This window comes from Monodelphis domestica, chromosome 6 (genome assembly GCF_027887165.1).
Source record: "Monodelphis domestica isolate mMonDom1 chromosome 6, mMonDom1.pri, whole genome shotgun sequence".
Lineage (NCBI taxonomy): Eukaryota > Metazoa > Chordata > Mammalia > Didelphimorphia > Didelphidae > Monodelphis > Monodelphis domestica.
Window position 1 is genome coordinate 158,572,210 of NC_077232.1, and position 14,016 is coordinate 158,586,225.

General features: G+C 33.3%; 1 protein-coding gene across 10 annotated transcripts in view; it reads right to left on the minus strand.

Moving 5' to 3' along the window:
* SCLT1 (sodium channel and clathrin linker 1) overlaps positions 1-14,016 on the minus strand; it is a 205,783-nt gene that overhangs the window by 169,136 nt on the left and 22,631 nt on the right. For all 10 annotated transcript variants that reach the window (XR_008912889.1, XR_008912890.1, XR_008912888.1 and 7 more), the window contains exons 3-5: positions 13,257-13,315; positions 10,846-10,918; positions 5,810-5,865 (exon numbers count right to left, since the gene is read on the minus strand). Coding sequence is in view for 6 of the 10 variants with exons in the window: in XM_056802701.1 (XP_056658679.1) it covers positions 5,810-5,865; positions 10,846-10,918; positions 13,257-13,315 (188 nt within the window). In the remaining 4 variants the exon portion in view is untranslated. The remainder of the gene's footprint in view (positions 1-5,809; positions 5,866-10,845; positions 10,919-13,256; positions 13,316-14,016) is intronic.

The window sequence follows — 14,016 nt, forward strand, 5'->3', positions numbered from 1 at the left end:
TGCTTTATGATATAGTTTAAGAGCTAGAAGTATTATTACCTCTTTTATTCCTATCCTTTTTCAGTATTTCCCTTTACATTTTTAGATCCTTTATCTCTCCAAATGAAATTTTAAATTATCATATCTAGTTCTACAAAATATCCTTTCCTATTTTAATTTATAGAATTAAGACAAAAATTTACTTTTAACAGTAGTAGTAGTAGTCTCTCGGTGTCCGAGAATGACAATTGTTTTTGTGCAGTTTCATCTAAGGTGTACCCTCATGTGGCTTTGGAGTCCAAAGACTGAGGTGCAGAGTTTGTGGCACATGGGGCATGGAACACCAGTTGTTACAGGAGGTGCGGTTGTGGCCTGGTGTCGGCATTCACGCGCAGCAGCAAGACGTCGACGTCGTTCATCTTCAAAGGTGGCGGCGGCATGGTTAATGTGGGTTCGCCAGCTGCTTCTGTCAGAGGCAGCGAGTTCTAATTGCTTTGGTGTAATGCCAGCCCACTTCAAGTTGGACTTTAGCTGATCCTTGTACCTTTTCTTTGGTCAGCCTTGTTTCCTGAATCCAGCTGACAGTTCACCATAGAATACCTGTCTTGGTATTCGCTGTGGATCCATGCAGATGGCGTGTCCAGACCATCGTAGCTGGGTTTGGAGGACCATGACTTCGATGCTGGTGGAGTTGGCTCTGTCGAGGACTTCTTGGTTGGTGATTCAGTCCTGCCATTGGATCCTCATGATTGACCGTAGAGAGTGTTGGTGGAATTGCTCCAGTTGCTTCATGTGCTTTCGGTACAGTGTCCATGTCTCACAACCGTACAGGAACGAGCTAAGGACCACTGCGTTGTACACTTTGAGCTTCGTCGCAGTGCTTACACCGCTGTGTTGGAGGACTTTGCAGTGCAGCCGCCCGAGTGCCTGGCTGGCCTTTTGGATCCTGGCATTAATCTCATGGTCTAGGGACCCGTCGTTGGCAATGGTGCTGCCCAGGTACTTGAAAGTGTTGACGTTAGAAAGCTGCATGCCATTGATTGTAATGCACAGCTGGTTCGTTGGCCTCCCTGGTGCGGGTTGGAACAGTACCTCTGTTTTGCTGAGGCTGATAGTCAGGCCAAACAGTTTTGTTGCGGTAGAGAACCTGTCCACGATGGTTTGAAGATAAATTTTCTTGGTGGGCCATGAGAGCACATGAAGAGAGCTTCCAGGATGAATCTCTCTGTTATTTTTGTTTTTGCAGTCAGGCGGCGAAGGTTGAATAGTGAGCCATCCAGTAGGTATTTGATATAGACACCCAGATTTAGATCCATCACAGCATGTCGTAATACTTGGATGAAGGAAAGGTTGAATAGTACCGGAGAGCAAGGACACTGTGTCCTCGCTCCGGTATTATTCAACCTATTTTTCACCCAAGTATTTTAACAGTATTATCATATTTACTGTATAAACAAAATCTAGCACTGAGCACTAAATTTTTGTTCATTAATTAAAGTTCTTTATTTCTTTAGGGAGAATTTAGGGAGAAGCTATGCAAATGTGTGTGCTCTGGTAGACAGATTCCCAAATATTTTATGCTTTTTGTGATTATTTTGAATAAGAATTCCTTTCCTATTGTCTTCTCTTAGATGTAACTATAAAGTATATAGAAATGCTGTCATAATTTGTAGAATTATTTTGTGGCCAAAAATCTTTATTGATATTACTAATTGTCTCAATTAGTTTCTTCACTAATTCCATAGGATTTTCTAAGTAAATTATCATGCCATCTGAAAATAAGTACAATTTTGTTTTGTTTGCTTTCATTTACTTTTCCTGTTAATTGTTTCTTGTACATTATTGTAATTGATAGCATTTCTATAACAATATCAAATATCAGCAAGGAGGAGGACATCGTTGCTTTACTCTGTCATATACTGAGGGAGCTTCAAGAGTAACCCTGTTGCACATAATGCTTTTTTCCCCAGATAAAAGCAATTTGTTATTTTGGAAAACATCTCCACTAAAGCAAATCATCAATTCAGCTGCAACTATAGCATCAGAAAATTGCTTGGGCACCAAGAGGCTAAGTGTTTATACATTCATTATGTGACAGAGAAGGAATATGGACCCAGGTTTTCCTAACTCTTAAGGCTAGGTATCTATCCATTAAGTATTAATGCCATATGGGCATTTTTTTTAAAACCCTTACCTTCCATCTTGGAATCAATACTGTGTATTGGTTCCAAGGCAGAAGAGTGGTAAGGCTAGGCAATGGGGGTTAAGTGACTTGCCCAGGGTCACACAGCTGGGAAGTGTCTGAGAACATATCTGAACCTAGGACCTCCAATCTCTAGGTCTGGCTCTCAATCCACTGAGCTATCTAGCTGCCTCTCTTTGCTACATTCTTTAGACTAGTTATTTTGATTGACCACAAAGCACAGTATCCTCATACTATAGTACTTTAAAATGTTTATTGACTGAAATATGAACCAAGATTAAAAAAGATAAAAATAACAACAAACTGATAATCAGTTATTAAAATGTTTTAATAGGTTTTTATTATATTATTATATTTATATTATGCTTTTATTATAATATTGCTTTTATTTTTTTTTTTTGAATGTAGAGAGTGTTTAATATTCATTGAATTGCATTGAACACAATAAGTGTACAGACGTACTCCATCTGATTTCTTTTTTTTTTTTTTTTGAAATAGATCATTTTTATATAGAGAAGAAACATACTTTAAGCAACACAATTGTAATTTAAGTAACACAAATGTAACTGTACCAAAGAATTGATTCAGAAATTATCTGAAGGTGAGGAAGATACCAAAAGCAAGGGAAAAACTCAGACTATATTAATGCTGAAAAAAGACAACCAAGAAATGATCAACAATGATTGACCTCTTTAGTTAATCCATAAGATTACCTCCTTATGCATTGGGGTATTGCTTTTATTTTTAAAAATAAATTTCATTTTCATTTAACCAGCATTTATTTTCCCTATCTCTCACCTTCCCCCTCACAGAAAAAAGATTATAATATAGTTATAATATAATAATAAATATACTAAAAAAATTCCCATATTGAATCTGACCTAAATGTCTTAGTATGCATCTACTAACATATGTTTTTGTGACGAAAACAATATTATAACTACATACAGATGACTAAATGTAAAGTATAATTTATTTACTGTCTAATGTATTTTTCTATTGATGAAACATATGCTAGAGTAGTTACAATCAAGCTGTTTGAAGGAAATATTTTCTTATAAAGATACCTTTAACATAGAACGCATACAATTACTTACAAGCAATCATCTTGTGGATCATCCGAAGGCTAATTTATATTAAATCTTTCTTTATTGTTTAAAAGAAGTTTACATCAATTTTTGTTTATAATCTCATTGGACTGGTATTTGGGATTACACATATTCTTAGAAACTTTATCTGATCAAAATAGTTGAAATCTCACAAAAGCCCAATAAAGCAGAACAAAAGTGAATAACAATTCCAGCTCCTCCTGAGCTACATTATTTGTTTTTAATGAAGTCCTAGGTACATAGAGCTCCTATATTCAAATATAAGTCCAAAATGTATTCCAAAGCCAAATAATGTCTGAATTGCCTGCTATCACATTATTTCATCTATATAGTACTATTGTCTACTTTAAAAAATTAATGGTGTGTGTGACTACCTAGAGGAATATGTGTATAAATGTGATATATGTATGATTTTTCCTGGTCATTTTTCCCTTTTATTTCTTGTTACTTATCCCTGACTCTTACTTCCTTATTAAAGGTAGGAGGAAAATCTGATGGCTTGTTGAGCAATAGATTAATAGCAATTTTAAAAAATCACATAGGTATCCCTATTATGACTGCTGAGTAGTAGAGATACAATATTTGCAATAAAACTAAAAGTAATTTACATTAAACTTAGAAACCTACTTTCCTTTTTTTTCCCCCTAATAAACAAAGAGTGGTCCTGAAATAAGGGCTAGATGTCAAAAGAGAGAAAATAACGTCTTTACAAAACATAAAAATGACTAACTCCAAATTCTCAAGGGAGGACCTTTATATATATTTATATAATAGGCTAGAAAGGAAAAACAGAATCATAGACAGCAAGTAAAAAAAGAATGGATCCTAGGGTTTAGAGCAACTTTTCCCCTCACAATGAGTAAAAATTCAAGTAGTAATCTTCAACAAGTAGTCTATTACAAACTCATGAAGTAAAAGTAAAGAGTTGTGCAAGAACTTTATTATTAGAGAAAACATTAAATATGAAATTTAAAGGAATGTAAAATTAAAAAGTTAATGACTAAATTTCTAGGAACATTAATAGTTAGAATTATGAAGCATCTCAAAATATGGATCCGGAGGGAGAAAAGACTATTGGAAATTTAAGAATAAAAGACAGCAGAGTTATAAAAATGCAGAGAACAAACAAAAATGTAAACAGACTGAAGAATTTTATAAGTACTCCCCAGCTCAGTGTTTCTCAAACTATTTGGACCACTGGCTTCCTAGTGGGCAGATTAATTAATGACTAAAAAAAATGAGAATTTTAAATGAAAGAACATTTTTAAAAGTCCCTGATTCCACTATTTCTAGAAAAATTAACAGTCTACAGACATGAAACTGTCTAAAAAAGGGAGAGGGAGGTAGAGAAAATATTGGACAGAGGATAATAAAACAATGCAAAGGGGACAATTAAAAAAAACATATAAACAGTTTTGCAGTTAGATGAATACAGAGATCATTTAGTCCAATGTTTCCCAAATCCCATAGGCCTCTCAAGAGCAAGTATGTTAATTTTGGTCAAAATTATGCTAAGAATGGAAGACAGGGATTTATAAATGTCAATTACAGGTCAGAAATGAATGATATAATGTTTTCCTCCTCTTCATAATATCCCAAGAACTTGATGGGAGGAACTCAGAAGGGAATCAGTACACTGAGGTTGCGGAGTATTTGAATATATCCACCTTGAAATGAGAAGTGGAGCTAGGAACTATCTTGTCCTCAACTACACCTTCTCTTAAAGGATGTTAACCCCTTTAGACCTGAGATGAGAGCTAAGAGCTAATAAAATACCAGTAACTTACAACAATAACTCTTAGGTCAGAAGGTCCCTTTTCCTGAAAGAAAAAGGGTAGCATTCCAAAATGACTCATTAACACAGAGATTCTTATTTTATCCCCAGTCATATTTCAAAAAACATGAATGTTGGCAGAACATAGTTAAAAACTTCTTAGTTATTCCTGCTCTATCATTTTACTAGCTATTATATTAACTAGTTCTGTTAAAGTCCTATTCTGGTGTCTCATCTTGGTACAAAAGTGAAATTTAGCTCTCTAAGGTCATGTGAGAGGGAATGCAAGCTAAAAGGCTTTGAATATAGGTTTAAAAGTGAACTACATGTCTATAGTCTGAGCTAATATAGATGTTTTCAGAAATATGAATTACTATGCTGGTTGCAATGAGATGAATTTTTCAGGCATAGAACTCCCAAAGCCCATTGAGGAAGGTATCAAAGGGCTAAGATTAATGTTTTTTTATTTCAAAATGCAGAAACACCTTGAAAATTGGAAATACTGGTTTTAAAAATGACAATAATTTTCACTTTACAGAACTACAATGTTATTGATTCTTCAACTTGAAAGGAATATACATTTGACTGTATTCAATATTCAATACTCTTATTCCTTAGTAGTTTGGACTATCCATATAAGTCAATAATATCTAGCTAGGTAGTCTGTGAATAAAGTACTGTATTACAACATGGGATAATGATATTAGTAAAGAATAAAAGGATGTGATGTGAGAATTAATTTACCTTTCATTTTCCTTAGTGATGTTTTCAAGTTGTAGTTTCATCTCACCAACCTGTGTCTGAGAAAAAATATGAACATGAAAAGTAATATTCTATGATTATGATTATAATACCATTAAGTAGACAGAGCATATAGGAATAAATAGATGCAATAATGTCTACTGATATAAGAGGAACAGTTTATTATTTTTAATTACTCTGCCAGAGATAAACATTTTATACAATGTATGCAATAAATTTGAAAATTTATTTGTAGTAACACACATGAAGGACAAACTCAGCCAGTAAAGTTTTATATACTTCACAAATATTTATTTACATGTCCTTCCCATAATTCAAATGATATTGAAAAATATCTCTGACATATAAAAGATTTGTTAAGCTCTTTGGAGTGTTTATATGGTTCAATAAATTTTTTTAGGTCATTTTAGGATTGAGATCAAATCTATTCTTATTACCTCAAGAACATGAATAGGAGTTGAAAATGAGGAAAAGACTGTGGTCTATTTCAGTCTAGGAAGGCAGTTCAGAAACAAATAAGGTTGGCCATATGTGAATCCACACACTAACATATGCGCAGCCAGGTGGCACAATGAATTGAATGCATAGTGTTGAGTCAGGAAGATTCATCTTTCTGAGTTCAAATCTGGCCTCAGAATTTTACTGGCTGTGTAACCAGGGGCAAATCACTTAACACTGTTCACCTCACTTTCTTTATCTGTGAAATAAGCTGGAGAAGGAAATGGCAAGCCACTCCAGTATCTTTGCCCAAGAAACTCCAAATAGGGTCACAAAGAATCAGACGCAACTGAAACAATTTAATAACAACAACAAAATATGCTAACAGCTTCCCTAAATAGCCCCTAAGTCAACAGAGCCAGCATGGGTATAAATAAAAACTTACACAATAGCTACAGACAAAAGCAAGTCTCCAGACCCATCTTAATTCAGTTTTTTTTCTCAGTGTACAGGTAAAATGGTATAAAAATCCAATATGAATATAAACTGAACAGTGAATATATAATCTCATCTAGTAATTTTTATTCTGTTGCCTTCCCATAAATTATGATCATTTAAAATATACATTAGAAAGGTAGATAAAATATCAATATAGTCACATGTATATCATAACAGTAGAAGTCATTCCCTCAAGCCTTCATAAAATGAATCCCATTTTTCTTATATTAACATTTGTATGCAGAGAATAACTAAGGAATTTCTTTATCTCCTTTTCAAGACATTAGTTTATAGAAGTGAGCCAGGGAGAAATTAAAAGGGCTAATTCTCCTAAGCATTGAGAACTCTAAGGGCAGCTTTTCTTTGAAGCTGTGTTCTTTGATTATTCTGAGGAATAACAGGAAACACCCTTATCATTACATATCCTAGAAAAGGAATAGCATTAGCAGCAAACCCATATGATACAATCAAACTTAGGGAGCTAGAAAATGCTGTCAAGAGGGAAGTTAAATACTTAACAAAAGAAGATTTATATATATGTGTGTGTGTGTGTGTATATGACTCAATAAATTTAAAAGGTATAGATGTTAATATCTACCTATACCTGGATTTTCCACACTTTACAAATCTAGATAATCTATAAATTACATCAGGTACTTAAGAATTTATATTTAGTCAAGAAAGTGTCCACTCTCAGCATAAAGAATTTGGGAACATTCCTATATTAGAAACCAGTTGCTTTCAAGGAGCTTAAGTTCTAGTGATGAGGAATAACATGAAAAGATATGGGATTTTATCTAGATAATTATAATCATCCTTCATAATTAGATTATCTCTAGTCTTTCAAAACACAAACAAGATGTTTCCCTTTCATCTGAAGCAAGAGAAAAGTGGGATAACTTACTTGTGGTTTCTATCAACCCTAATTATACCTACCACCTGCCCAAAGAAAAGATGTAATCTTTTAAGTGATTGCAACACAAGACGTTTCATTTGTCCTTTTTTATTTATTATAGCGGTATTCATATATATTTTTGAAAATATGTATTTCCCCAATTTACAGATATCTGTCCTCTTCCCATCTCACCCTACCTTCACCACTAGAAGGAAAAAAAAACAAATAAACAACAATAACAACAAAACATGCATAACAAAATACAATTGGGCAAAAAACAATTCCACATTAGCCATGTCCAAAAATGCATGTCTCACTTTGTATTTCTAGTCTATCACTTCTTTGTCAGGTGGTGCATAACCATTCTAAATCACCAATTCTCTGGAATCATGGTTGTTCATTGCAAAGAAAAGAGTTCTTACAGCTTCCAAAATTATTCATTTTTACAATTTTATTGTTATACTATAAAGTTCTTCTCTAGGTTCTTCTCACTTCAATTTACATCAATTCAAAATGAATTTCAAGTGACATTCATTCTCCTTACTCCATCCTTTTTTGATTGAACTCAACTTGGGCCTTCTAGTTATCTGAGATAATAGTCTCACCTCCATTTCTCCTTTTTTCTTCCCTACTATATGCTTCTATTCCATCACTTTCCTTTATCTATTTAAGATCCTTAAAATATAAATGAAAATCATTCCCAAGATCTCTATCTTATTTGACTCCCTCTATGACCCCTACTTATATCTGTACTGGTTCTTGGAGAGTTATATCATTCCTTTACCTTCCCTCTGTCTAAAAACATTTCATATTTATAAATTATTTTCTGATTGCTTGCTTGTGTTTACCTTTTTATTTTATTTTTATTCTAGTCTTTATATTTCATTGTTTCTACTAAACTCTGGTCATTTCATTAAGAATTTTTAAAAATCCATTTCCCAGCTCTTATAGAATTATATTAAGCTTCACTAATTGTAAGCTAATATCTTTTAAATTTAGGAATATTTTGGTCCATGTTCTCATAATGATAACTCCTAAAGTTTTTGTCATCTTGACTAAGGTTCCTTAATTAGATGAAATTCTTCTGCTAGTTTGCAAGTTGGATTTCCCCCCCCTTTAACCTAGAAGATCTCAGATTTTGACTCTGATAATCCTAATTTTCATTTTGAGATTTTTTTTTCAGGAGAGATGACAAATGAATTTTTTTATATCTTTACTTTGACTCCAGATCTGAGACATATGAATCATTTTCTTTCATGATTTCTTGAAATGATATCCAGGTTCTTTTTGGTCATAGCCCTCAGATAGTCCAATGATCCTTAAATTAACTCTCCTTGATCTGGATCTGAGGTCATTTGTTTCCGACAGAAGAAACTGTATTTTCTTCAATATTGTTATGCTTTTAACTTTAAAATTTCTTGTTGTGTCAAAGACATTAATGTCTTTATGAAGTCATTAACTTACGTTTGGTCTATTTTAATTTTGAGAGACTATGTTACTTGGGTAAGTTATGTACCTTTTGTGCCAAACTGTTAATTTTCTTTCTAACTTTCTCTTCCATAGCTCTAGGTTCTTTTCTAATTATTTTCTCTACTGAAATTATTTTATTTATATCATTTTTCTTCATAAAAAAAACTTTTTGGGGGGGCAGCTGGGTAACTCAGTGGATTGAGAGCCAGGCCTAGAGATGGAAGGTTCTAAGTTCAAATCTGGCCTCAGATACTTCCTAGCTGTGTGACCTTGAGCAAATCACATAACCCTCTTATCTATCCCTTACCAATCTTCTGCCTTGGAACCAATACACAGTATTAATTCCAATATGGAAGATAAGGGTTTAAAAAAAAACAAAAAAAACCTCTTTCATCATTTCTTCTAGTAATTCTAATTAATCTAGTGGGCAATTTGGGTTGTTTTTTTTTTTGTTTGTTTTGTTTTGAGCCTTTGCTTATAGGAGTTTTGAAATTATTCTCTTCCAGATTTGTCTTAGGCATTACTATCCCCACAGTGGCTCTTTTCAGTTTGCTTTTTCTCCATTTATATTCATTATTCCAGTAAATCTGCTCTGGACAACCAATTGTCAGCTATATACTCTTCTAGGGCTCTGTCATTGGTCCTTATCCCTAAAGGAGATCCCTAAAGGAGACCAGTATTGCTTTACTGGGTAGGGGACTAAATCCAAGATCTGTTCTGGGTGACCTCCTAGTGGGGGTTCTATTCACTGAGATTGCCAGCTAGGGTTGGGGGTGAGAAAATCACCTCTGAGCTTCTCTCTACTGCCCTACCTCAGAGTTCTGGGTGCCAAGTTCATGATCCCAATATATTACATAGTTTGTACACAAGATCCTTGCCTATATATCTAAATTTGTGATCTTTAACTAAAAAGATAACTTATATAGTTTCTCCTTTGAATTCCCAATAACAATAGTTCAGTGGTCTTAAATAATTTTGGAAGGAGCAGGGATGTATAGCTTCCTTCTATTCCATCTTGGCTGATCTCCCCAGGTTCATATAATGTTTCATGAATTCATATATAATGTTTTCTTGGGATGACTTTTTGTTACTGCCAGAATAGTGATGCTAAAGTCTCTGGGGTTTTCCATTACTTTGCTATGTTCATGCTCTTAAGAGTAATTATCTGTAGAACCAAGGAACTTCAAGAATTTCTAAAGCCACCACAAGATGAAACTGGTATAGCTGTTGCTTCTGAAAAAACCTAAGTTAAATCCAAATTCTGATAAACTGAAAAAGTGCCCAGCTTATGTGAGGATACCACCTTTCTAGCACTAGTGATAATTTTGGTAAATGGCATCAAATTGGGTCATATAAGAAAATAGATATGCAATAATTATTTATTGATCTGACCTAAATGCTGAGTAGTTTCAGGAGGCTAAGCACAATAGCTTGTTTTTAGGTCCATTTAAAAACTGTGGCATTTATTTCCCCAAGCATAATGCAATTGGTGAAGCAAGAAGTATTCTGTTAGTATATTAACTTAAGATGAAAAAATTACTTTAAGGTTAATCCTAAAAAAAGTCCTAATATGTTTTGACAATTGAAAAAACTGAACTATTTGAAAGCTAAATACTTTCTATTAAGACTGATAAAAAGAACAAACAAGGTGGTTTATTTGTTTTCTTCTTTCACCCAGAAAAATATTTTAGAAATCTGTACAAATGTGAATTCATACCTGATAATATTTCAGTTGTCTATTCAATTCTTCTAGACGTTTATCATATTCAGCAATAAGAGGAGCTAAAAAGCTAAAAATAAAATAATTATTATTATGATTTATTTTTGTCAGTGAGTCAATCAGAATGTATTCATTAAATACCCATCATGTGCCAGAAACTGCACAAAGTGCTAAGAATACAAAGAAAAACAAGATAGTCCCGTCCTTAAGGAGTTCACAAACTAATGGAGAAAACAAATACACACATATGTACAAACAAGCTATATACAGAATAAAAGGAAAATAATTAACCAAGAAAAGGTACATTAATTAAAAGGAAATGGGAAAAGCTTCCTATAGAAGGGAGAATAATAATTGGGACTCAAAGGAAGCTAGGAAAGCTGGGAGGTAGAAATGAGGAGAGAGATCATTTCAGGTGGGGGACCAGAGAAAATGCCCAAAGCTAAGAAATGGAATATCTTGTTTACTGACAAAGACAGTATTAATGAACTGAAAAGTACACGGAGGCCAAGAGGTGCAGGGTTGCAGGGAGCAGGAGGTAAAATGGAAGAATGGAAAGGTTTTTGTGTGTGAAAATTATGTTACAAAAGGCTTTAAATACCAAAAAGAGGATTTTGCATTCAATTCTAAAAGTGATAGAGAGCCACTGGAGTTTACTGAGTAGTGGGTAACATAGTTGGATCTGCATTTTAGGAAAACCACTTTGGCATCTGAATGGAGGATGGAATAGAGTAGGGAGAAATGTGAGGGAGGCAGGCAGTAGTTTAGGCACAGGTTGATAAGAGCCTGAACCACAGTGGTGGCAGCATCAGAGAAGAAAAGGGGTGACATATTGGAGAGATGTTGAAAAGGTGAAATCAATAGGTCTTGCCTAAAGATTGTATATAGGGAATGAGATACACCAAGAAGTTAAGGATGACACCTAAGTTGTGAGCTTCTGGAAATAGGATGTTAATAGTGCCTTCAGCAGTAATAGGGACAACTGGATGAGGAAAAGCTTTGGGGGGAAGATAATGAATTCAGTTTTGAACATATTCATTCAGTTTGAGATATCTCAAAAGAAATTAGAAATGTTAGACTAGAAATCAGCAGAAAGGTGAGGGACAGAGGTAGATTTGAGAATCATTAGCATCAAAGTGACTCTAGTTTGGTGTAACAAATTCATTGAACACTTCCCAGAAAGGTATTATAAATATGATACTAAATTCTGATTTTTCCTTAGCAGCCCTAAAAAATAATTTTATCAATTTCTTATATTATGAAATAATTCCCTTAATAGTAAGTATATAATTATGAAAATAAAATAGCTTTAGTTAAATCAATTCCAATACTCACATTCATCAGAATGGCAACAATAGCAAAAGAAAGGTATTAAATGTTGGAAAGGATATGGGAATACAGGAACTGTTGTACTTGCAAATTAGTTCAACTAACAGAGAAAACAATTTGGAACTTATACCTGAAAAGTCATTAAACTCTATATACCCTTTGATCAAATGATTAGGCACGTACAGCAAGGAGATGAAGCAAGAGGAAAGGACTGATATCTTCAAGAATATTTGTAAGAGTACTTTTTGTTATAATGAAGAACAAAATAGGTGTCCATTAATAGAGAATGGCTGAACAAATTGTTTTAAACATGAATGTAATGAAATTTTAATTATCATGAGAAATAAGAACCATGATGAATTCAAAGAAATATATATTAAGAGATCCATTTTGAACTGATGCAGAATGATATTGGTATGAATAGGACCAGTAGAATAATTTATACAATGAGCATGACAATAATATAAAGGGAAACAATTCTAAAACACCACAGGATTCAGAATAAAGAGACGGCCAATCAGGACTTCAGAATAAAAACATATCTTCTCTCTCCTTGAAAATGAAATTACATAATAGAGGTTCACAACCAGCAATGCATTCTCATTCAGATATGGTTTTGCCTAAGAAAACATATTTGTTAATAAGGGATTGGTTCTTTTGTTTTAATACCTTTACCTTCTGTCTTGGAATCTATACTGTGTATTGGTTCCAGTGCAGAAGAGCAGTAAGAGCTAGGTAATGGGGGCAAAGTGAGTTGCCCAGGGTCACAGAGCTAGAATGTGTCTGAGGCCAGATCTGATCTCAAGACCTTCCATCTTTAGGCCTGGCTCTCAATCTACTGAGCTACCTAGCTGCCCCCCAAAAGAGTGGTTCTATTTGATCTGCAGGTAGAAGCTAGGACTTGGGTTAATGGGTTGGTAGGTAGTAAAATTATGTCTTATTCATTGAAATTAGTCTAACTGTAAATGATTATTGATCAAGTTTGGATGCTTGTGTTGAAATTCAATAAAAAAAGGTTTCAACAACACATTTTTTTAAATTAAAAAAAAAAAAAAAACTTCCTGACAAATCAGTCTTACCTTCTATCAGCTACTGTAGCTTCTAATTCATTGTCCCCATCTCCTTGTAATACAGTTTTCTGGAACAGAGAAGTATGTATTTTAAAATGATAGAGAAAATCATGCAAAATGAAACTGGAATGACTTTAAAATTACATAACTATATTAATAAAATAAAATAGTCAAAACCATATTATTATTACTGATAAATACAGAAAAAGCTTTTAGCAAGATACCACAAAAATTTCTGCTAAAAATAGGAATATGCTTTGCCTTGATATACATTGTATCTATCTAAAACCAAGTCATTATTATAGAGAATGGAGAAATAGTAAAAGGCTTTCAAAAAAAAAGAAAAGGGCAGAGCAAGTATGCCTATTACCATTACTATTATTTTATATAGTTCTAGAATGCTAGATATAAAAAAATAAAAAACTGAAAGTATATTCCAAGAAACAAAAGTATTACTTTTTACTGATATGACAGTCTACTTTAAAGAACCATAAAAAAATCAAGTAAAATTCATTTGAACAATGAATTTATAAAAATATGAAACAAATTCATATAAATCATCAGTCTTTCTATATATTATCAGGCACAAAGAACTATAAAAAAATTCTCCTCAAAATAGCTACAGAATATATGATATTTGAGATTCTAACTACCAAGGTACACACAAGAACTATACAAATTGAAGCATAAAAGTCTTTACAAAAGTATAGACTCAGATAATTATAATAAGTAATTGTAATAAATAAAAGATTTTAATTGCTCATAGTTG